Source organism: Fundulus heteroclitus, chromosome 21 (genome assembly GCF_011125445.2).
Source record: "Fundulus heteroclitus isolate FHET01 chromosome 21, MU-UCD_Fhet_4.1, whole genome shotgun sequence".
In the NCBI taxonomy this organism is placed as follows: Eukaryota; Metazoa; Chordata; class Actinopteri; order Cyprinodontiformes; family Fundulidae; genus Fundulus; species Fundulus heteroclitus.
In genome coordinates, this window is record NC_046381.1 from 19,341,807 (window position 1) to 19,366,964 (window position 25,158).

The 25,158-nt window shown below is 41.2% G+C and overlaps 1 protein-coding gene across 6 annotated transcripts in view; it reads right to left on the reverse strand.

Annotated features, from left to right (window-relative positions):
- The window catches only part of pip4k2aa (phosphatidylinositol-5-phosphate 4-kinase, type II, alpha a), a 36,695-nt gene that overhangs the window by 3,438 nt on the left and 8,099 nt on the right, over nucleotides 1-25,158 (reverse strand). For 2 of the 6 annotated variants that reach the window (XM_036125711.1, XM_036125716.1), the window contains 9 exons: nucleotides 13,502-13,599; nucleotides 13,251-13,347; nucleotides 11,161-11,313; nucleotides 10,565-10,711; nucleotides 10,334-10,372; nucleotides 5,310-5,426; nucleotides 1,709-1,822; nucleotides 1,365-1,605; nucleotides 1,086-1,189 (listed from right to left, as the gene is read on the reverse strand). In XM_036125711.1, coding sequence (XP_035981604.1) covers nucleotides 1,086-1,189; nucleotides 1,365-1,605; nucleotides 1,709-1,822; nucleotides 5,310-5,426; nucleotides 10,334-10,372; nucleotides 10,565-10,711; nucleotides 11,161-11,313; nucleotides 13,251-13,347; nucleotides 13,502-13,599 — 1,110 coding nt within the window. The remainder of the gene's footprint in view (nucleotides 1-1,085; nucleotides 1,190-1,364; nucleotides 1,606-1,708; nucleotides 1,823-5,309; nucleotides 5,427-10,333; nucleotides 10,373-10,564; nucleotides 10,712-11,160; nucleotides 11,314-13,250; nucleotides 13,348-13,501; nucleotides 13,600-25,158) is intronic. The other 4 variants (XM_036125714.1, XM_036125712.1, XM_036125713.1 and 1 more) reach the window with 4 other exon arrangements.

Below are 25,158 nucleotides of genomic sequence, written 5' to 3' on the forward strand. Positions count from 1 at the left end.
TAGCTAAACTCGCCACAGACTGGGAGCCGTTTTTCTCCTTTAAGACGAGGCTGAGGGAAAACTACCGCTGTCCTAGACGATTCTGATTTATTTGTCCATCATAAAGGTTTATTTCATATTTTAATGTCGATTTTCTTTCAGACTTCTCAGGCCTTTAGGTTTTTGGTAAAATGTTAAATATTAAAGTACAGTAAGAAAGAAAGAAAAAAAGAGGACAAAGAAAAATGCACCAATCATTGCTCAGATTTGTATTTCTAAAAACCAAATAAAAAACATAAAGCCTTTCAGATCACTAGTAATTGCTACTTTGTCCAAAAACTTATCAGACTGCCATTTTCTTCTTTTTTGAAATGATTAGAATAAAGTCATAAAATTGTGAGATAGTAGTTATTATATGAGAACTCTTACAAAAGATCACAGTCTTCCGTGTTTATTCTCATATTCTTGTACACGTAATATTGTAACTTTATTCTCATAATAAAAAAATGTTGTTGATTAAAGACAACAAATTACTAGCCATAAAGGACTAAATTTCCCACCAAAAACCTAAACAATTGAAGTTAAATAGTCGTAAATTTTCCCACGATTAAAAAGGCATAAATTTGCCTTGTCAAAAAAAGTATATCTCTGAAATTTTAAAGTAAGAAATTTTGATCACCTCGCGACTAAATGATTATGAAGAATGAATATTTCTGCAAGGCTGCATTGTTTAAAAAACCCAACAGGGAGGCTTAAATTACAATTCAAGGAATAATTTGGCAATCTGATGGAAATCAAAAAGTCTAATTTTAACATAAATAATAACTCAGAATAATCAGCTTTTGTGAGAAAAACCATTGACATGAATGCAGCTAAAGCCCATCATGAAGTCTTCCCAGCCCAGTTTAAAACAGCTCGTTTTTAATAATTAAAAGACTTTGTTGAAAAAGCCCTGTAACAACTAACAAGCAGACAAACAAGAAAATAAAAAAGTTAAATAAAAGAAAAAGGTTTCCCTACATTTTGCACTAATGCTCCACTAATGCTCCACAGACTTGCAGTAAAGCGTCAGGCATTCGTAACAGAGGAGACCTTCTGCAACGTACCCCATGCTTGACCGTTTTGGCGGCGTGGGCAGCTTTCTTTTTGGCGTCGTAATGCTGCAGGATGTCTATGATGGCCATGAAGTAAACCTCCTTTCTGGGAGCACCTGTAGTTTGAAGCAAATGAACTTAAGACGATGCATGCATAGAGCAGGTCAAGAAGACAATAGACTTTCACTCTTAAATAGTGAGACAGCCTGCCTCCACTAGGGGGAGCTCCTGGTTCTTTTTAACAGCCTCTACCTTGTAGTCTCACTATACCAACCCATTAGACGCACTCACCATCATTGCTTTTGATGGCGTAGACGTCAATGGTGGGATCGAACTCTCCGGGTGACAGTGGCTTGGTGCTGTCTAGGGTGTTGCTGGGACTGTCGGGGGGTGTGCCGATGACCCCGCCGTCGCTCTCGCCCTCCTCCTCCGCCTCGTTGTCCTCGCTCTCCACCTCCTCCTGCTCGGCTCGCTCGACGTCGTGGATCCCCACGAGCAGACTGTAATCCATGAGCTTCAACTGGGCCAAGAACTGAGGACGGCGGCGAGACGGTTGAACAGCGGCAGACGCAATGCCGGCCAGAACAACGGCCGACCAGACGCTCTTAAAAAACAATGAGCCGACACGCACGTACCTCCACGTCTTTCCTGAGCTTCTCCAGGAACAGTTTCTTGTTCTCCCCGTCGATGTAAATCTTCTGCCCGTCGTTGATGAAGTCGTTGTCCTTGTAGGTGGGCAGTTCCTTCGCCTGTCCATTAGTGTTAGAGGTTAGCAACAGTTCAAAACACAAGACAACCCTAGAAATCACGAGTTAAATCTGAGAACACTGCTCTGAAATAAACAGATTTATTCTAAGACATGGAAAAGTTGTGCCACTAAGAGCAGATTTTGCAGGACAAAGTGAACAGCACAGCGTGGAGATAAATCTTAACCTTCTGTGTGCTGTTGTGTTGGCCGGCTGAACTACATACGAGGCGTTTCAAACGGCACAGACCTGAGTCAACATGACATCTGTAACAGAAAACCCTCCATGTTGAAAGACGAGGCTTTGAGTCCACCATAAGGTAATATTGCTGTTTGACAAGGCGCATGCAGCATGCTCACAGAACAGTGTAATTCCATTGGCTGCATCCTCTGCACATTTTGAACAGTTTTTGGAAGCAGGTTTACGGTGACATATACCGGTTTGAGCAGTGCTTTGAATGCACGTTGCAGAAAAGACCAACTTAAAGGGCATATTTCATTAGTCTTTTTCACAAGCTGTGTTGGGGATTGTAGCTCATGACAGGAATTTTGATTTTCCAGGACCAAAGTCCTGGAAAAGAGGGGTTTCTGAAAGTATTCGGAACGACGGATCAAACTAAAATGTCACAGTGACCCCAGGCTGGTGGAAGAGTCTGAAAACCATGTTTCCTTCCAGGAGAAGACGATTAGCTACAGTCTAGTTCTAGAGGTAAGGGATAATGCCCAATAAGGTGTCCATTATCAGAAAAAATAATGGAGACATGAACAGGTTGCTTCTGTGAAGTCCTTTAATTTCTGATTATGGACACCTTGAAGGACATTATCGCTTCTGAAATCAATTATTAACACTTTAATGTTTTTTTACCATAAGAGTCGTAAGATTTTCACGAGAAGCGGCTGGGAGCTATTTAATATCTCTTGTTGTGTCAGTTGCCAAGGTAACCAGCATCAACTGTCTTGGTGTTACCAGCTAACGTTTGAGCCAGCGCAATAATTTACAACAATCAGGTTATTTGACCTTTTCTATTGGTGTCCTGTAACACTTGTTAACGGGCACCCTGCAGCCAATCAGAATCAAGTATTCACCCAGACCATGGTCTAAAATTACGTTAATTCGTTGGTCATCCAAGTGGACACCAAACTCCTGAGCCAGATGAAAAAGTGAGATACAAAACATCCAAAACTACAAAGTTATGAAGGGGCAAAACCACTAGCACCATTTCTTATAAAAAATGTGTTTTACTTGCCTGGTCTGAGGGATTCATCGTCACTCTACATATCGTACGGCCCGTTCTGTTTTGTAAAAGCCTGATATGAAAGGCTCCTATTGTGTCAGGAAAGTTTTATTTTGTTAATCACTATGATGCTTTGAAAAACAGCAAAAAGGCTATGATTCAAATACTGTATTCTTGATAAATTGCTAAATAAAATATGCCCTTTAAAGCTGTGAAAGGAGCTATGAAAACAACCCCCTACTAACACCTCACTGTATGTGTATGAATCAGACAAATTGTATAAAGTTATTCTAAGATGCAAGACAAGATATAGTTAGAATCACTACAAGGATTTAATCCAATGAAGTCTGTGCACTAGGATTTATTCATACGGATCAGCCAATTAGGAAAACACTGGACTCTCCACCTCAAATTCCTTTGGACCTGGGTTTGTTATCCTAGCATTAAGTTGCGCTGCAGAACTGCCTGCAGCCTGTTTGGGGGGTGGAAGCATTGTTATGGCGAGGAAGGACGGGGAGCCTACTTTTGAGTCACCGAGGAAAAATAAGAGCAGGAAATGAGGTAACAGGGCAACAGCTGCAGTTTAGCTACTACAATGTTTCTATGGCAGCAGGAGAAGAGCGGCAACAAACCACCTCAAAGCAACTAGACCGTTGCCTGGACAGGCAACACTGGCACACATTCATACACATACAGACACATATATTTGCACAAGACAAACAAACCATGACACAAACAAGGACACCGTGAGCACATTTATACATCCAGACATGGACCTCCGAATTGCAATAAACATGGGATGTGCAGCCTGACCGACTGGGACACTTTATGTGACATGAAATGTGACGTGACAGTGCATCTATGAGACCAAATCCAGAGGAAACAAGTTATAGAATCTGGCAGCTAGCCTGTGTTGGGCTGCTGCTGTGCTGAAAACTAAAAACAATGCATACGGCACTTTTTAACGTATGCCACTGATATAGAGGAGAAAGCAGGAAAACCGACGTGAACATTGACAAAAACAGAGGAAAAAAAAAGAAAAAAAAGAGGACTGCTGATGAGGCTTATATAGCTTTTCCACAGCCTTGAAAAATGAATTCTACTTTGCTTCCGTGCTTTTAGTAAAAATGCTGATTCTACAGTGAAAACAGCTTTTATTGTTACGCCCATTAAAGTTGTCAAGGCCGTGGGCCAGAAGAAGATTCACACAATATGATGATGACCATGTGTGAAAATACCACGCTGTTTTTTTTGTACCGCCCCCTTCAGAATTTAAAACGTAACTGTATAACTAATGTTTTTTTTTAGCCCCCCACTGCTAAAATAATAAATGACTAATTAGCCAGACTCATCTGCTGGGGTGGCTAGCCTGCAGGCGGTTGCCGTACAGATAAACCACTCTTAGCTTCACAACTGTGTCTTTAATAGCGAATCAGCAGAATAAGAGAGATCGGTGAGGCTCCTTTAGTTCTCACACCATGACTGTCCATATTTCTTTGTGACAGGAATTATGTTCCATCAGAAAAATTGGGATTTATTGTAAGCAAGATAAAAAAATAAATAAAAAATGACCCTTCTTTCAGGCTGCTGGCCAATAATGCACAGCAAAAGTCGGTTAGGGCTGACGAGGTAGTTAGCTTTGCTTCATACAAGGAAACAATAAAAAAAATCCAGTCCCTATGGCAACTCTATTTAAATTTATTAAAATGGTTTCAAATTGTATGACAGCAGCATTTAGTGGTGTTAAAAACCATTTTTTTCCCCAAACCTGCCCCAGCCTGTACTTATAACTAACTTTTATAATAAAAGGCACTGACTTTAACTTTACAACGTTTCTAATTCAAGGCAGCAATGTCCAGATGAATTTTTGAAAAACTAAATTTTTTTGTGTCATCTTACATTCAAAATTAGTTCTGATTAAAACAACTACAAGCAACACAAAGAATTTCCGACAAAGAAAAAAAAAAGTTGTGCTTCAACTATTGGTTGCACTCCGGTGTTTCAGACACACGTCGAGTGAAACTGGGTGAAAACGGTGTCTAGCAAAACAAAAGTCTCTCAAGCTGAGACGCTGTAGATAAATGAAATACGTGCATATTATGGGCCTGGAGTAACGGTGCATTGGTGTGGAGAACACGAGAAAACAAACCAAAAAAAAAAAAAAGTTGCAAAAATGAATAGATAAATATGTCTATCACAGTGACAGAAGATCGGTTCAATAGATCATGCCTAATATGTGAGCCCTGGTTCTCTTACATCTCTTACGTGTTTCATGGCACAGTAAAAGCGTGTGGCAATCCGCAGTGTTTGCAGCCTTTGCTGAACGTTACCAGATTTTTGCCGCTGGGGCACATCCTCTGGTGGGGGTGGCTGCTAGAGAAGGGGGGAGGGTGGGGTGAGGGAAGGACGGAAGGGATGGAGGAAAAAGGAGAAGAAAGAAAAGAGGAAGGAAGTTGGAAGTAAAGGCAAAGTGTTTCAAATTGAACAGAGTACAACAGATCTTTTTTTTTCTCTCCTCTCTCCCTCTTCGGGGCGGAGGGCTGGAAAGGGCACCAAGCGAACCATCTGTACGGACAGATTCTTCCACGTATTGACTCCAGGAGACCGTTTCGTCTCCAAACAAGCTCATACAAAATAGTTTTGCTACGAGTTAAATTTCCAAATGTAAGAGCGATATTCTTTACAAGAGTCTTTCTAGCCTGTTCAAATTGGTTTTCTAACCTTTTCCTGCCATAAAGCTTTCACGGAGAAAGGAAGCAACCTGGCAGCCCAAAGTCTACAGAGGAAGGATCTGGACCTAAAGGTAAAGCAGGGCAACAACTAACTATATTTGTTTTCCAAAGATCTGCAGTCAGCTAAACGCCTGAGCGAGTGTGGTACTATTTCTAAGGGCTTACCATTTCTATTTAAAAAGGGAAACAAATATAAAAGCAGCTCACACACATTCATTTTGCCACACTAAAGCCCTGTGCCTTCAACGGAGAAGTTAGCTGTTGTTAGGAGAAAAAAAAGGACCTTACAGAAATGGCGTCTGAACCGACACCTCAAGGAGAGACCATCAAGACAGCATTGCTGTGGCTAACCGGTAGCTAGCCTGAGCTAACAAAGACTAGACAGATGGAGATTATGATACAATTAAAAGATTGAATTTGCTTAACCACAAATACTATATCTAAACATGTCAGAAAAGCCGGGCGTTGTTTTGCCATCATCAAAACCAGAGACAGCAGCTACAGGGACCACTAATTTCGTTTGATGGAAATAAAAAAAACAAAAAAAAAAAAAACAAATGTCATACCTGTGTATGGCTTTTACAGAACACGTTGAAATCGTGCAAAAGAATGACGCTTACACACATCGGAATGTGTTAGGAGATAATGCCACGTTATAAAAGGATGCAGAAAGTCATTAAATACCATGCAGATGCATGCGTGCAGGGGAGAGGGCCATGCAGTTTGGAGAGGTCCGTACCGTGCTTGTTGCTTCAAGTGTAGTGATCTATGTTTATTACCCCCACATCCATACAGCGTACGGTCATAATAAAACACATACCAAATAGCACGACTGCAGATTATTCTTAATCTTAGCTTGGAGCGAATGTTAGTGTATCGCTTTGAAAGCCACTTGAAAAGTGTAACTGTAAGACAACTACAACAACTTTGTATGCATGTGGACGATGAACGTATATGAAGCTGTATCCTCAGCAGGAGTCAGTGATGCCCCGGCACAGATCTGACGCTTTGAGCCTTAACCTTTGTGTTTAGGGTGCTGCACGTACCGACAGCCCCTGCACAACTTCCCGCGCCGCTACATACTAACCCTGTTTGCTAATAGCAAGACCTTGCAAAATCTACATGACCTTGCTTCCATGCTGAGGAAGTACATCTCTGCAATGTGGAAGCAATTCTAGGTAAAGAAATACATTATTCAAAAGAAATTACACTTACTGTGCATCACCAAACCGGTAACACTGAAAGGTTTTTAATTCAGACTTTACTTGAAGATGATCAGCATATTTCAGAAGTTTTAGTCAGTCATCATTGTCTTTGTGGTTGCTGGACTTTCAGTATGATGAGACCCAAAAGCCCATTTTTCTTAAGCCACTCTTCAAAATGGGAAGGACAGGAGAACATGACATTAAGGTACCGCAGATCACCGTTGATCTTAAGTGAGAAAAACGGCTACTAGAAAACTTCTGCTCACCTAAATGTGTCTAGATTCCACAATTATAGCGGTGCACTAACATTATGAACAGGGTGGTCAGGCACTCAAGATTGTCTTACCAACACAGTGAAGAGGATGCCAACTGCTAGAGAAACTTAGGATCACCAAATCTCCATAAAAAACACCGGACAGCAGCTACACACGGATGGGTGGGGTGTAACACATGTAATGAATGTGTTGTAAAGCACCTCATGCCTCATGGTAAGGTGGAGGGTGTGTGATGCTGCGATCCTACTTGTCCCTTGGAGCTGTGTTAGTGTCCATGGCATCATAAACGTGTTGAGATACGAATGCTTTCTGAATTAACGGTAGTTGACCTGGCAAAAAAAGGCCACATATAAATGGTTCGTCACACATAAGTCCGCCATCTTTAACGGCGAGTCCCCAGACCCTTTAACGGTTGACCGAAGAGAAGAGTGAATAAGAATCCGATTTTATACAGAAACAATTTCTAATCAAAAGCTCTCGTTTATCCAGAGTGAGATTATTCTCCTCCAATAAACAATGAAACATTTTAAGGCTTTCGCATTTTGCTATCTATTTAACATTTACCATCATTGGCTAATAATTGTGGAGGGCACTTGTTGCATTTCCAAGAGCATATAAAGCCCCAAAAAATGATGAACAAGGAAAAAATTAAGCTTAGTTAGGTCTTCTATAATCTTACCCATTTTCACACAAATGCATTATGACCTTACTTCCTCTCTATTGCTAGACAGTAAACTGTATTTCATAGACAGCTGTGCCACAGAGAGAGAAACGGGTCAGTCAGTGGCCTCACATGTGTGTTAATTCCTCAGCTGCTCTGGCTTCCCACTCATTTGTTTTAACCCCGGTGATGTGCTGTTTTCATTCCTCCAGCTGCAGAGGGCTAAATTTAGGCAGGAGATTCCCTGAAGTCTTCTACGCTTCACTGCCGCTTCACTGCCAACAACTCAGCTCCAGTGAAGAAGTAAGAAAAAGTGGATAGCTCAGAGCACTCAGGGTGGAACTCTGGCTGCCTTACACAACCAATGGAAGAAAAAAAAAAAAAATCCTACCTGCTAAGGACAATCATTCCCTGAAAAGTTAGTAGCACCGAGTCACTGACGTATGAGCTAAAGTTAGCAAAGAGCTCAGTCTTCCCCACAAAAAAAAAAAAAAAAAAGAAATTCAAAGAATCACAGTCGGCCACTAGTTCTTAAAATCTCTGGATTCATTTGTGAAAAATCTATTCAGTAGCCAAACTCCAGCCTCCTCAGCAGCATCAAGACCCAAAACTCTCTGGCTCAGATAAACATTCACATAAAATAAAGACACGACCCAGTCAGATACGCATAATCCTTAAAACATGACCGTACAGAAAGACTAGTCAGTCGGGACACAACATCTGACTGAGTGAAGCTCCTTACTCAACATGAACCCAGACACACGGTTTCACTCGCCTCAATCTTTCACACAGACAGCAAGCGGGGAACCTACGTGAGCTGCAGAAGCAAAGGTTAGAGGGGGGGACGGACACAGAAGGCATGCGGTAGCTAGAGAGGGCGTGGAGGGATGAGGTGGGTTCTGACTCAAAACGATGGGGTCATTTTTGCCGCTGTCATTTCCAACCAAAAGGAAGCAGAAGCAAACACGGAGGCCGTGTTTGTCCGTTTGGGTCGATGACAGCGGGCCTGGAGCTGTCTGAAGCTGCGCTGGTTTTTCACAAGACTGGAAAAATGCAGGTTGTTTTCTATCTCGTTCTGTGATTTCCCCACATGGCTTTGAACTGACATGTAGCTCTAGTCAGGGCATTGTACCGTCGCTGGTAAATGTCTGGATTGCTCACTCAAAGCTTCGCTGCTTGATTAGTTTTCATCCGTTTCAAAAAATCTTAGAAAAAGTCTGAAAACGTTTATGTTGTTTTCTTTTAAAGGATATTCAGAAAAGTGTTGTAGTGATTAAAAGCTTTAACACAGAACTGAAGGGAAACAGTTTTGGTTGGTTCTTTGCTGTTGCTGTAACAATGCTTTGTTAATAAATCTTAAGACAGCTGGTTATTATCCCTTAAACTGTGTCACGTTTGAAAGGAAAATGCATTTTCAGGATGAGCAGCAGAGCTCAGCGTGTGGGTTGCTCCCAGAAAAACCACACCAAGTCCTCTCTGCTAAAGTGAAACACCTTTTCCTGGAGGCAGTGTGATGGTATGGGGCTAGATCTCTCTCAGTGCATAAACAGGGCTTGCCATCATTGAAGGCAGTCTCAATGTGGAGAGACGTCAAGACGAGGTTCTGCAACCAGCGGCAGTCCCATATGTCCACTCCTAGGCTCTGGCATGATGCTGGGCGTGCCAAAGTGACCGAAACAACTACTGCTTCCTTGCAATCAATGCCTGTTGAGGAATGAGACCTCGTCCCACAGCAGCGTGTGACCAAGCCGGCCACCAGCATTAGGAAGAGGTGCCAGGCTGTTGAGGTCGGGTACGGCTCTTCCATGCACGGCTGAAACAAAATGTTGAATTGCCAATTGGTCCCGTTTTTTTCTAAACCTTAGTCATTCAATCTGATACTAGACACCCAATAGGAGTCAGTAGCAGAAAAGGCTGTGTGGCAGTATTTGAATTTTATTCTTATTTTTAAGACTTGCGGCCTTTATTGACAGCAATCAGACAGGAAACGGGCAAAAAGAGAAGGGGGTTGGCATGTAGCTAAAGTCCCAAGGTACTGAACATTGGGATGGCTGCTCCAAGGACCAAGAGCCTCTGTATAGAGGGCACCCACATCAACACCGCGCCACAAGATCTGGAAAGTTTTTAATGGGCGCAGCCCTCATATCCAGCTCTGCTGCTCAACCGACAAATCTGGCACCGTTTAAGAGAAGACAAACAGGGTTTCCAGTGGTATCCGCTTTGATGCCAAGCAGCATTGTGTCAACAGAGAAAAAAGGCCACCAAACACAAATGTCCGTACTTTTTGTGCAAAGCACATTATTCTGTTTGCGACACGTTCTAAAAAGGACAACCGGGCCTGTGAAACAGAACAATCGTGGTTGTGTTTGTGCAACAGCTGACGCTGGCTCATGGCAGGGGACTGTACCTTCTCCTTGTCACTGGCCTCTCTTGCCACTGTGGAACCCTACGGAAAGAAAATGCAGAATTCACACATTTGAAAAAGCCGCAATTACAACGAAGGAAGCCAAACGTAAAATACTTTAGTTCACGTCCTTAAACTTTGACTGGCACTAGTGAATTATGATTCTTTAAAACAGGAAGTAATATTTTTTCGTTTTTGCGTCGTTTTTTTCCCCCCTGTGTCCACCCCTCCTACCTTCAGATCATATTTTTTGTAGACGGAAAGGCGGTGGGAGAAGACGTTGCGGGTAACAATCATGTAGGTCTCGTCTCCATCCACCGTGAGACGGTACATCCCCAGAAACTGAGGCAGCAGGGTGTTGCCATGGCACTCCACAATGAACTACCAACAGAGAGTGGGGAATACAAATTTATGGCCCTTTTAGATCACAATGGCTCTTTGCAGCACGCACAAGTGGGTAGTAACAAAAACGAAGAAGAAAACACAGCATGAACCCTTTAAGAGGTTTTTTTTTGGTAATCAGCTTTGAGGTGATAAATGGATACGAGGGCCACAGGGGCTTTTCCCATAAAAGGCTCTCAGAGGAAAACTGTACTCAGACAAATTTTATTGGTACTTGTCCTTATAAAATAAAAGGGACTAGAAAACTTTAAACATGTTACTTTAAATATTAAATGACAGAAAGCTTCTTTAGTTGTGTTATAAAACAGTAAAGAACATTTATGGACTTTTCAATATGCTGGAAAGTCATTTTCTGTAGACATTTCTTAAAATCCCAGGGAAAAGAACCCATTTTATTTAGCTAGTGGTAGGAAAACCATTTTTTTCACCTGATGGTATTTCTTTAAAATGTTATGCATCTCTGCCACGTCCTCACTGCTGATGGTCTTGATGACGTAGCGCTTATCGTAAGACGTATGAAAGCGGGCCCCGCTGCGACCCTGGGCCTCACTGTTCAAGGGAGCGCTGCGAGTCAGAGAGTTCTGCAAACACAGAACAAAGCCGACAAGTTCAAACAGGAGCTATACTTTTGGATAATTCAACCGAAGGACCTCTTTCCAAATGCCATTTTTGCTAAAGTATTCACACCCCTTGAGCTCTCACAAATGCGTGACATCACAACCACAAACTTCAATGCATTTCATACGACAGATCGACACAAACTGGTAATTACTGGAACTAAAGAGTAAGCAGACATGGGTCCCTCACTTCTTACTAATAAAAATCTGAAAAGTGTGGCATGCATTGTTCTTCAGTCACAAGCCAATTCTTTCCTGCACCACCTTTAACTAGAGTTGCAGCTGCAACCCTTTTAGTGAATGCCTCTACCAACTTTCAATATTTTCCGCTCTTTGTGAAACAGCTCAAGTTCAGTCACACTGGCTCTTGAAATTTTAAAACTTTCAAGAGCCAAAGACTATTGGACTTTGACCGGGCCACTCAAATACCAGTGTTCTTGCCTGCGCATTTCAGTGCAATGGGGCTTTACGCCGAAAGTTGACAAAATTACGCTGAAATTAGACTGTGAGCCTAATGCTGCTACATGCTAAGCTAACAGTATGACATGTACTTTGAGAGCAATCCCCTGTTACGATGAAAAGATTGTTTTGGTGGGGACCCTGAATACATGAATATTCTTTGAATCGAGCCATTCTAATGTGGCTCTGCCTGAAATGTTTCTGTAGAAGGTGAACATTCACCCCAGCGTTAAGTCTGCTGCAGCCTCTAACAGGGTTTGTTGTTCCCACAGCATGATGCTGCCACCAGTTTCACCATGCAGAGAACCTGCTCAATATAAAATCCCAATAAAATGTATCGTTTGTGGTTGTACAGTAAAAAGCTTTAAGGGGTATGAATACTTTTCCAAGAGTATGCATAAAGATTCAGAGCTCAAAAAAAGTATCAGAGCCCATACTGACCTATCGGAGCTGAATAGATGAAACTATATGACTCACAAACAATATTAAAATGTAGAATTAGCTGCACTACTAATGTCTTTGGCTGAAGGTCACAATCCATAATGTCCTTGATCTACCTTGGTCTCACTACCAGAAGTCTAAACCCACGCGACTGACCCCTGTACTCGGTGCCTGTTCAAAGCAACACACACACACACACACACACACACACACACACACACACACACACACACACACACACACACACACACACAAAGAGGCAAACAGCTGCTGTCCAGACTTTGGAGTCCAAAGTAACATGATCCTACGTCTCCTGGCTCAATCCCTCATTCACCAGGAATTCCTCACCCAGCAGATCCTTTGCCTTCTAACTAACCTCTCCAGGAAAATATGAAAATATTTTAGGATCCTTTCTTGGAATGTGTCTAGTAATTAACCTTATGTCTCAGGCTGGATTTAGCAATACGCAGCAGAGAACGGATCTTTACATTGTTTACCTGAGATGGTTACACCTAGTGGTTAGGACAAATGTGCATGATTAAAAACGGAGATTAAACATGGTAATAAAAAAAAAAGAGAAGCAATATAAACAAGCTCAAAGGAAATCTAAATAAAGAAACCCATCAACTTTATATTTTAACCCTGTAGGGAAGACGTTTAGCCATTTCCACTCTTCATTTGGACTGGAGAGCTACCCATCCACTCCAACCAACTGAACCCTAAAGTAAACACGAAGGGAGACAGCTGCACTGCGCTGGAACACAATGACCTCCAAATACTACAAAATCACTGACTGCACTGGGAAATGGGGACTTACAGGAAAAAGAGGGGGGGAAAGAAAAATCAAGAAATTCCAAGATTGGCCTCTAACAAAAGCAGAGAAAAAGCACACTGTTGTGACTTCAGTCAAGATCTACTGGCAGCCTCTCCTCAATTCAGATCCCATCGGTAATATTAGATCAGAAGGAAGAAATGTTAATAGTTTGTAAATCAGCTTATACCGAGAAGTCCTGATCGTCGATACCAAACCTCTCCCTGAGGTTTCGAAACACAAGTGGGCAGTACTCCTTGAATTTGAAATGGCTCGGCATGTTCTCCCTGCAGACACAGAAACAAAACAAACGGGTAAACAGACAGTGCATGGGTCACGAGAGGGTGCAGGTCTGAAACGGGTTTCCCTTAAGTACTGGTATAATTTAAAAAAACCACAGACATGTTTCACTAGCTTGTTGTAACATATAAAACGCCTTACTTGTTAAAGAGGTGGTTGTCCACTTTAATCTTAGAGTAGGCCTTGAAGTCATCTGGCATGAGCATGATGGGGATCTGAACATGGCTCAGCTCGTTTATCTGTGCGGAGAAACAAAGGTGGTGGTCAGTACCAGATCGAGGGACACAAGCAAGTCAGCATTTCTTACACTGCAGAAGCTCAGAAACAATGTGATGATGAATTTTAACACCGTTTGTTCCCTTCAGGACAAGCCAGACTGAAACCCTTCATCTGAGCTCCGAGGTGTCATTTTGAAATGTTTTCTGCAAATTTCTGTTTCAACTAGAGCAAAACCCTCAGTTGAGATGGACACACAGACAAATAGAAGGTATTATAGGGAAAAAAAACAGAGGTTAATACAAATGTCTGCATGAAAAAAATAAAATAAAAATACAGTAACCCTGACAGAAGAGTTTCACATCCATAAAACTGCTGCTGGCGACTTAACAAAAAAGCCCCAACATGGGAATTCTGAAAAACTCTTTCTACTTATAAAAGTGGTTTATGACAACATTTCAGAGCTCAAAGGTCATTTCAACAGTGGTTAGTGCAAACGTTGCTGTTTTAAGATAGTCACATGACAACGTTCATAAATGCCGGTGATTCTGGAAAGAAGACGATAATCTCAGTGTGAGCTGGTGTTGGTCAGGCTGCTCTCATTTCCAATAAAAATTATGCTTTACCACTTTGCCAATGATTGATCAATAAAGACAGGCATCAGGCTGAACACTAAGCAGGTGTGGGATATCTATGAATGAATGGATGAATATGCTGTAGTGCAGAAACATCATTTTTGCACAGATGCTAATGAATTTTATAAGCCAAGTATTAGGGCTGGGCGATATGGACCAAAAATAATATCTTGATATTTTTAGGCCAAATACCGATAAAGATATTTATCTCAGTATGTTTTTCTTTTGATAATGTAATTATAACAAAAGGCATCTCTGAATCAAAGCTTTGTCCCAAATATCTTACAGGCACCTTTTTTAACAAACAGTTGCAGATAAATATGAGAAACGGCATAAAAATTCAATTCAATTCAATTCAATTTTATTTATATAGCGCCAAATCATGAAACATGTCATCTCAAGGCACTTTACAAAGTCAAGTTCAAAATAACCTACTGCAATACATAAAGGTATTATTCTAACGCTATATAGACCTTTCTTGATATAAATGATATCGTTTTATATCTCTTTTAAAAAATCTTGATGTATTGCTAAGCCCTATCAACCCGTAAGGCAAGTGTTTTCCTTTTATACTTTAATCAAAGCAGGAAAACGTGATGTTCTTATTAGGATAAGAGGAAGGAGTTCAGGCGGCATTATCTGTGCTCTAAGACAGAAAAGTAAATCATATTTATCTTTTTAACAACTTTTGTCCCTGAGGCTAAATTTCCAGACTCTGTCTTGTCAGAGATTAAGTTATCATTCTATACAGTGTTGCAAACAGTTTCAAAGTCAAATCAGATTCAGGATCCAAAAAATAAATAAATAAAAAAAATAATAAAAAAAGAGCTTTTAGGGAGATTTTTGTTGTATATGTGATGACATAACAATTACCATTAGAAACTGAGCAAAACTATTTACTATGTAGAAATTTCAAAACACACCCTGTGTGATTTCAGAAACGACGACTGGCTTTTATTTGGTCTGAATCAGTCAGGCAGTTAATCAAGTTTGCATTTCCATTTAGATTTCTGGCTTCAAAGAATCACAGAAAGAAAACAAACATTTTTGCACACTCCTATCTGGCTGTTTAATAGCAATAACCAAAATAATAGCGATACGGATTTTCTTCCCCGTAATCCGAAATTTGAGCCTTGAAAACGACAATCTGATTAAATTAGACCAGACACAGCCCATCACGGTGAGTTAGACATTACATCCAATGACTGATTGTATATTTGCGATAATGACTCAATAGAAAGGAACACAAGGGGACACTTGACATCCTGGCACACTAATAAAGCCAAAGGGCTTCAAACACTTACGGCCCCTTATAGGCATTTCCACTTCGAGCTGGCCCCGCTCCACACTGCTGCATTACGTAGAGCTGACATTTGTTATGACAGCAGGCGCAGCTTGATAAACATATGACGCGTGCGTGCTTGTCTCTGTGCATGTTTCTTTGTGGTGGCCTGCAGGCAAGAATGCTGGCAGGTTGCTCTATTTGCTCTATTAATAACCTCACATTTCAGCAGACATTTTTAGAAAGTTTGGTGAACTGAAAACGGTCCAACGTTCAGGCTCTTAGAAGCGACGACATTTATTTACAAAAGTCCAAGCGTTGATATAATATGGGGTAATTCACAGGTTATTTGTTTCATGCTTTTTTTTTAATTCACGTGTTGAACTCATTCAATGAATTTAAATCTAGATGTAGGTAGTTTTGACAAATCTGCCATTCTTTCAGTCACTCACCATTCATCTTAGTTCGTTGAGGGAGTCAACACTGTGCCTTGCTGTCATTTATGATCATGTTAGTTTGTCTCTGCTTGCTGTTGGAGACAGAGTAGGACAGTGTTTCCCGACCCGGCTCCTCAAGGCACAATGCCCTGCGTGTTTTAGATGTTTCCCTGCTTTGACACCCCTCATTCAGATGATAGCAGCTCAGCAAAAGCCATCAACTGGAATCAGGTGTGCTTAAGTTGGGGAACATCTAAAACATGCAGGGCAGTGTGCCTTGAAGACCGGCGTTGAGTCACAAAAGCTACAGACATTAAAATTCATCCTGAGTAACTAGTAGCACTGTATAATTTTGCCAGAAATCTAAATTACGATATATTTGAACCATAAATGCGATTTAGATTTGACTTTTCTCTGCATTAAGCAACAACAATTTCTTGTAGATAAAGATGTTTGTAAACAAGGAAATGAAAATGTGCCTGTGCATATGTGCCCAACCCTCTTTGCTATCAAGCCACTAAAAAGTTCTGGAGCAAAAACTTATCTTCAGAAAAAGAAAATTGTGAAATAAGTGTCTCATAATCCGCCAGTATAAAGGAAGTCCCCAGGGGCTGCAGCTCCACTAAGCAAGAAGCATCACATCATGAAGACCAAGGAGCTCTCCCTACAAGTCAGGGACAAAGTTGTTGAGAAGCACAAGTCAGGGTGGGGTTCTACTTCCCCAGAGCACCATCACACCCATCATCTTCGAAATGAAAGCATATGTTACCACAACAAATCTGCCAAGAGAGTAGGGCTGGTCGATTTTGCCAAAAATTGCCCAGCCCTACAAGAGAGGGCTGCCCACCAAAATTCAACCACAAAGCAAGGAGGGCATTAATCAGAGGCAGCAGAGACCAAAGGTAACCCTGGAGGAGTTGCAGAGACTGGAGTATCTGTCCATTGGACAATGATAAGCTGTAAACATTCTATAAAGCTTGGCTTTATGAAATATTGGCCAGAAATAAGCCATTACTTAGTGCTAAAAATAAGAATGCACAGTTTGAGTTTGCCAAAAGGCAAGTGGGTGACAAGATAAGACTAAAATTCAACTTTTTGGCCACCAAGGAGAACGCTATGTCTGGTGCAAACATCCCATCAGCCCAAGAACACAATCACAAGAGTGAAACATGGCGGTGGCAGCATCATGCTGTGGGCATGTTTTTCAGCAGCAGGTACTGGAACCTGGTCCAAGTAGAGGGAAAGATGGTTTGGCGCTAAATACAGGGATGTTGGTGAGCAAAACCTGTTAGTTTGCCTGTGATTAGAGATTGGGATGGAGGTCCACCTTTTAAGCAAGACAAAAACAGAACTGGAATGGCTTCAGGGGAAACATTTAAATGTGTTGGAATGGTTGAATCAAAGTCTAGACCTCAACTAAATTGAGAGCGGTGGTTAGACTTATATATAGCTGTTGAAAAGTGAAAAAGCATCCAGCATGAAGGATCTGGAGCAGTTCTGCCGTGATTAAGGAGCAAAAATCCTAGTGGCAAGATGTGGCAAGTTCATAGAGACTGATCCAAAGCCAAATGCAACTTGATGCGACGCCGCCTGTCAATCATTCTTGGAGGCTCGTCAGTAATTGACCAATCAGCCATCGCAACTTGTCCAAAAGTAAAATGGCCCTTACCCGCAGAAGATGCAGGCCTTTCCCTAGTTTAAGTATATTTTAGTTAAAAACATCATGAGTAAAAATGGTTAAATGTTGTCAGTGCGGAAAGTACAATTCGAACAAGCATCACCCCTTTAGAGGGTGGAATGTAGTTTATTCCTTTCCCAAAACCTAAAAGGAGTCTAGAAACATGTAAATATAAAGCATGCGGCGACTTCATGAGCAGCTGAACGCAACAGTGATTGACGGGAACCATCGCATGTTCATCTGAACGAAGGTAAGTAAATTTTTGTTCGTAATTACGTTGTATGCTCAGTGGTTAAAAAAAAGGGTAATGCTTAACGCTAGTTCTGCTGTGTAACTCTGCAGTAACCATTTTAGGTTACTGATATATATTCAAGTTGGGTATAAGTTCAGTATTTAAACTTGGGCTTTAATGTCGAATTGTCCGTGGTTACCTTGAACCAACTTCACTGACACGAAGTACAATACAACATTTTTTCCCCGTCTTCTTTGCCTTACTGCCACAGCGCTTTGGGTGGTCAGCATGACTGGAAAAGCTCTATATAAGTTCAGTCCATTTACCATTTATTGCTGGTAAATAAGGCAAAAATGCCTCACCAAATGTCTGCCAACACTGAGCTTCACTATCACTACCATTACAACGTCTTTGTTGTCAGGGTTAGATTGACATGGGGTACACTTCCACGCGGGTGGAGCGATTATCCTTTGAATCAAGTTAATTGCTGCAAAGGATGGCTCTACAAAGTACTGACATGGGGGGTGAGGTGGGGTGAACAGTTGTACACGCTGAAGTTTTCAGTCATTTTGTCATATATGTTTGCTTCATTATAAAATGATACGCCTTCAAGGTTGTAGCCATGGTCTGTAAATGAAATGGTGAAAACAATCAATTTTAAGTTCAGGTTCTGAGGCAACACCACATGAAAAATGACTAGGGGGAGTGAATCCTTTTTCCAAGGCACCGTAGATGCTCACATCACTGATGTTCTCAAACCAGCTCCAGAAACCAGGACCAACCTCACACTCGAAATAAACCAATTGATCAGCTCTGATTGGTTATCAGCAAGTCAATCAATGACTTCACTAATCATTAAATGCATTAATAACTAAAACCTCCCACCATTCCCAGTCTGTAAAGGCATCAATCCATAGCATGTAGCTACTGTACATAGATGTACATAGATGCAGGTTGGTGGTATATGTTTAAATACATAGTTAGGGATAGTATCTCCTTTCTTTATACTGCATCCCCGGGGCATCATCACTATCAATGTCATCAACTAAGCCAACAAGTTGAAACAGCCTTAGAAAGAAAACTACCATACAAACAAAAAACAAGGAAAAAGTCAAGTGTAGTGTGCTGGAGCTAAACTTCAAGTGTCATGGTTTCCAACACTGTACTAAGTTTGAGTGTAAGAGTAGAACAGAGAACTGAATGGCATTCATAGGATACAAAAGTAAAAATGCTAAACCTGAATTCATCCCTTCATTCATGCTAAGTGCAGCAACATTGTTGTAAGCATTATCCAAATCCAAAAGAAAAATAGAAAGAAACCACAGAAAAGAAAAACAGTGCGGGAAAAAGAAGAAAGTGAAACAATAGACACCAAGGAACAAAAGATATGGAAATGAAGACACTTGAGTGTCAGAGACAGCGGATGCCATATCCCGAGTATGTTTCAGCCCCCTCGTGTGACAGGCACTGACGTCACGCTGGGTGTTATAAAACAGATGCATCCTTGGTACTCAGTAGAGAGATGTCACCTAATCAACAAGGCTGTGATTTACGCATGAGCAGAGACAATGCCTGACGATATAGACAGAGAGCCAAGTCGGCGAGGCCTGCAGTACACAAGTCATGACATTGATAGAAGCAGACATCAAAACTACAATTAAAGTTTATTGGATAAAGGAGCGACAGGATGCTCAACATAAAAAAAAAAAAACATCACATCTGCTGCTCTGACTATTTTTGGATTATTACCGATTTTAGTAACAAATGTCCTCATTTCTGGCTTTGAATTTTTCTACTTCGAAAACTTGAAAGAGCAGCTTCAGTGAGAGTCTTTAATCAAATGACAACTCAGGTTTACTCTGATAAAAAAAAAAAAACGTGCTAAAGAATCACTTCAAAAATCTGGTTTGGATAACAAGTCATTTTCAAAAACGTTACTAAACCGTTAAATGTTCGTCACTAAAAAGCGTAGTCAAGCCGCTGATCTGTTGGAGTGTCGGATTAACGGTGAACAACATCCACTAGTCTTTCTTTCCCATTTCGAGGGGAGCAGCTTCTACATAACGCTTTAACAAACGCATGCGTGTCTCTGCTTGCGCTCATGCACTTATCAAACTTGCAGACAAATTTTACACCACCACTTCCTTCTCGGCTCCATGGCAACGAAGGCTGGTTTTCCGGCCCAGGGTGAAGCAACTCTGCTATGTTGCTCCATTGGACAGGAAGTTGGTGAGAAACAGGGTGCTCAGTCAGCACATGGCATAACCTTGTTTTTCTGAACAATGACTTGACTAACTTGTACCAGATGAGACCTCGCTGAGAGCTGGGAGGACAGAGGTATGACTTCTGGTGGTGGCAAATGACTGATCGGGGCTGGAGGGAGATGCTTGAATCTCTAGAGGAAAGCTATGGCTATCAGATATGTGACAATCAAACATCTCTAAGTAGATTATTTTTATTGATTCAAATTTAAACTACACTTACATTTAATAAAGAAGGGTCCCAATTTGGACATGGTTTCAAACAAATGCAATGTGAAAATTAAATGCACTACAAGTCACATGCCGCTACGCCCGATATTAAAAATAGCAGAAGCTGCTGAAGCTGTAGTCACAAGATTCCTCTGCTGCTCTGCAGTGTGACAGTGTTAAAACTGGTTTTTGACACACACGGTTCTTGCGTGTTGATATCTTTTGGAGGAGCTGGCACGTGAGATCAAGAAGCGTTTGAAGCAGTCGCTGTGGAGAGAGTTTGCATTGTTGCTCTTTCTGGGAAAACTGCGGCACGGGCCTTTTGATTGAGTTGCTCCACAATATGGCCACAAAACACAAGCCTTGTTGTAATTCACCTCAATGGTTCACAAATGAGCCAATCAGGCTTGCCACATCCTATGAGAACGTCGACTCTCAGAAAGAAATCAGAATGCCAGAACCAGAGAGGAAGCGGCACAGTGTGGCGCTGGAGGCTTCATCCACTCTGCACCTACTTGCCAACTCTGTTATAAGCTCTCTTGGGAGTTGCAAGTCGAGTCCAACCACTCCTGACCTGCATGTCAGCATTACTAAGGTTAATAGAAAGCATATAAGGTGTTCCTTCAGAGTTTTATGTAAAATGTATGAGCCTAACGGCTATTCTTTCCAAACATTTACTTTGAATAAGCCAATAAAAGGTATCAGTTTAAAGCTTTTTGCTTTACTATAATAATTTATATCATGTTGCAGGGTTTCCCCCAGCGTATTTTAAGCCTGGTGGGCCCCTAGGCTTTACTCGCCCCCTGCCAGGCTAAAGGTGGTTTATTTTAAATGCCTTGATGTTTGAGAGCAACATAAAATGGTCAGTAAAGTTCCCGTCTGGGAGAAAACCTCCCGGTCAAAATAAGCTAATGCTAGCTGTTATTAGCTTGACGCACACCATGGACCCGGTTAATAGGCTACACCCCTCCTGTGCGAGCTGCATCCCACTGCGCTCCTCGCGCTTTCAATTTCCTGTTGCGCGTCCCACCCACCCCTCCTGACACCCACCACGACACCTACCGCCAGGATTGCCCAATTTTCTGGGGGAAACAGTTTTAAAATATTTTTTGCGTTAAATTATTTTCTTGAAGCAGACACTATCCATCTGTCGACTTCTGAGCAAAACCTTTCACGTTTGTTACTAAAAGAACTGGATGATTTTCAGCTTTAGAAAGTAGCTGACTTTGAGTATTCTTCATCTGGGGGGTAACTCACCCCCCAAAATCAACCTTTTTTTTGGCTAATAAACTGTTTAAATGGTTGTCCTATAATGCTGTCTACATATCTGGGTGATTATTTTGACAATTTACTGGATATTTGTTAAAATTCTGCTTTTGTGTGTAAAACAGTCAGTGTGGCACCCTCCTAAGGTTTAACGGGTGTCTTGCATCGAATCTGGAAACAGTTTTGCTATTTGGTTCAAAAGCTTTTGTGATGTCACTTGAGGAAACTGAAGAGGCAGTAGCTGTGCCACTGTGGGGTATAAAAGCAGCTCCGTCTTGTGCCTCTGTAGCGAGTTGGAGTTTGAATTGTGAGTTTTGCTTATCCTTATATCCATCTTCAGGTTAGCAATTTATCAGCTTAGCATTAGCGCCGCCTCGGCACATTTTTCCAAGTATGAGCTCGGGTGGAGTAAGGCTCTGGTAAAGGTGCGAGTTACAATTTAAGTCCTATTCTGACGGGATTAATTATACCTTGGGACCAACATGCAATTTGTAAGAATTGCGGAGATTGTCTGTTTTGTTAATCCAGTGTGAATCCTCCATGTCAATACTTTGTAAAGTAAAAATTTCACCGCAAATTACCTCCTATATTTCGCTGAACTCAGAGGCCCTGTGATAATACTATTCCAATGCAAATAAGCATCGTTGTGATTTGGACAGAAATGGTCGGGATCCGATACGTGATTTTTGTTTCCTGGAGGCATTTTTATTTGCTTTTGGAGAAGAATGGGAGGCTAGAAAACCTTTTGGGTCCTGGGTCAGCAAAACCGTATCGGCTCAAAAGGTACGACATCAAAACGAAAAGGTTGAAGAGAGGGAGCAATATCAGATGGTGGGTCACGTCATGCCTTGCACCGTGTGGAAAGAATACGTTTTCCTGTTTGTAGCCTTCTGTTATATTGCTGGCCAGCGCTAGCAGTAACAGCACCGAGCTGTGGCCGCAAAGTAACAACTCACACACTGGTTCACATCATTCCTCTAGTCAATTGATGAAGTATGTGACCAACTAACATCATATCCAGGAGATATCTGTTAATTCCAGCAAAATCGCAGGATTCGGTTGTCCCGTGCGAATGCGCCACATAGAAAGCAGACGAAGGAGGGTAATTTATTTATTACATAGGGTCACCTGATAATGTGCCAATTAGGCTTTAAGCTACATTCACACTTAGTGAAACGCAAATCCGATCTTTTTGCCCATATGCGACCCCTATCTGTTGCCATTTGTCAACTTGTGTTCATCCACATTCACCTCGATAACCAACAGATGTACAGGAACTCGCATTTGTTCAGCACATCAGTTCTAAGCAGGCTAAGAAATTAACCAATTGTGAGTCAGAAGGCCATGATCTACTGTACCGTCAATTATTTTTGATGATGAACTATAGCGAATTTAAGTTATTTTATATCATCTTCATATATCAAACAAAGCTCTCTAACAGGGCAAGGTGTTGGAAAAAAGTTATGAATTCTACTGAGGAGGAACAACACACAAAAAAAAAAAAGACATCTGAATAGAAATGGCCATTATGAAAGCGCAGATACCACTACACAATAAAAACCATTTATTTGTTTAACAATAATCCAGGGTTTTCACAATTTTCTTGTCAAGATTTCAGACTTTTCAAAAATTTGATCCTACAAAGTTCTTACTTTTTAACCTAAGCTTTAGAGTAAAAAGTATAAAAGTTCACTGTCAATTTGCAGTACCCATTTTTTTTTTAAAGATGCCTGGCTTTAAATACAGAATCTACAAGGATAAATGGCTGGGCATGAAACCTTTAGTCCATGGAATTAAGTTTGTGAATATGAATATTTTACATCACTCAGTTTCCTTTCTCAATACATACCCAAATTGAGAAAATACGTGAAACAAATTGCTTGCTTTTCCTGACCGTCCTAGATTGCAAAAAAACCTTGGAAATATGACTTCATCGCCTCAAACTGGCTGCCCATTTATAAGGTTATCTGCTAAACCGTAGTTCCTTTACTTAAATATTTTCCTCATTTGGCTATTATGTAAATAATCTAGTGATATAAAAAAAATCTGTTAACCCCCCCAGTATTTAAAGTAACTACTTTGTCCACTATCAGGTTCTCCCAGTGCTCTATAAAAAAAGTGTGGTTATAGCAGTTTTTCACTTACTATATCCATTTGTCTTGGTTACTGTACACTAGTGTTGCGCTGATACCGATACCAGTATCGGACGGGGCACTCCAGCATTAAAATGGTGCTATCGGTATCGCAGAGTACCAACAAATAGGGCACCGATACCATTTTGATGGTAAATGGCTTGTACTTGTATAGCGATTTAACTAGTCTTGACGACCTCCAAAGCACTTCACACTACAGTTCAGTCATTCACACACACATTCACACCCTCACGGTGGTGAGCTATGTTAGTAGCTACATCTGCCCTGGGGCAGACTGATAGAGGCGAGGCTGCCATGCACCAGCGCCACCGGGCCCTAATTTTACCGTCTTACTGTTGCACTACTATTATACATGTTATAATTTCACAAATGTTGCATTATTTTGGCATTTGAGAGCCAAAGGTTTATTCAACTATTGTCACCTATTCCAGGTAGGCAATAAAAAGTTCTACTACCCTAAGTAGTATGCAGTTCTTCATATATACACACACATCAATTTCAAACAGATGGTATCGGTATCGGCCAACACTGCACAGCCAAGTATCGGGTATCGGTATTGGGGACAAAAGAAAATGGCACTGGCGCAACACTACTGTACACCGAGTAAAAAAACAAAACAACCACGGACTAAATGTCAATTACAGAGTGTTAAATCGTGAAGAAAAAATTAATGAAAAAACATCCCTAAGACTATAACTCTGCATCTGGGACATTCATCCATTGGACACAACAGGCAGTGTGTTACTAGCCCCATAGTTGCTGTCTGAGGTTGACATTTTCTAGTGAACAAGTAATAGCAACAGTTCACAGGATTTTCAACATGGTCTTTTTTCCCCCCCCGTTTCACCATTTTGTACCCATTGTTTCATGCAGACATATGTCAAATCGTACCTGTGGAAGGATGAAGCACAAATGGGGCTTTCAGCAAACTTTTTTGCTTAAAAAGATTACGATCACTTATGCGCTCTGACGTGTTTGAACAACTTTGCTGTTCTAACACAAATGCTTTACTGACCTTTTTAAATTTCTCAAAAAACATCATAGTAAGGCCCTTCAAGATGGTTTGTTGCACTAGTCAACTTTGTCCCCACTGCTATGCACCACAGCTGGCTAAAAAGATTTTCAATGGCTTTTCTGCCTCTGAGGCAACCGACAACTAAACGACACCTTTAATTTTCCGTTTCGGATGAAACATAATCAACAAAGCTGGATGTTCTTGTTATATTGTGGGCGCTTTAAACTCCCAGTACCGGCTCCTCGTTTTGATTTTTAGCCAGGACTATTTAGGTGAGCCACTGCACGGGAACGTATGCTATTGTGTGCCAAATTCAAGATAAAAACGTCTTGATTTGTATCGATTTTGATGCGAATGTTTAAAGTATTGTAGTATCAATTAAATTTAAATATCTTTTTTTGCCCCACAACCCT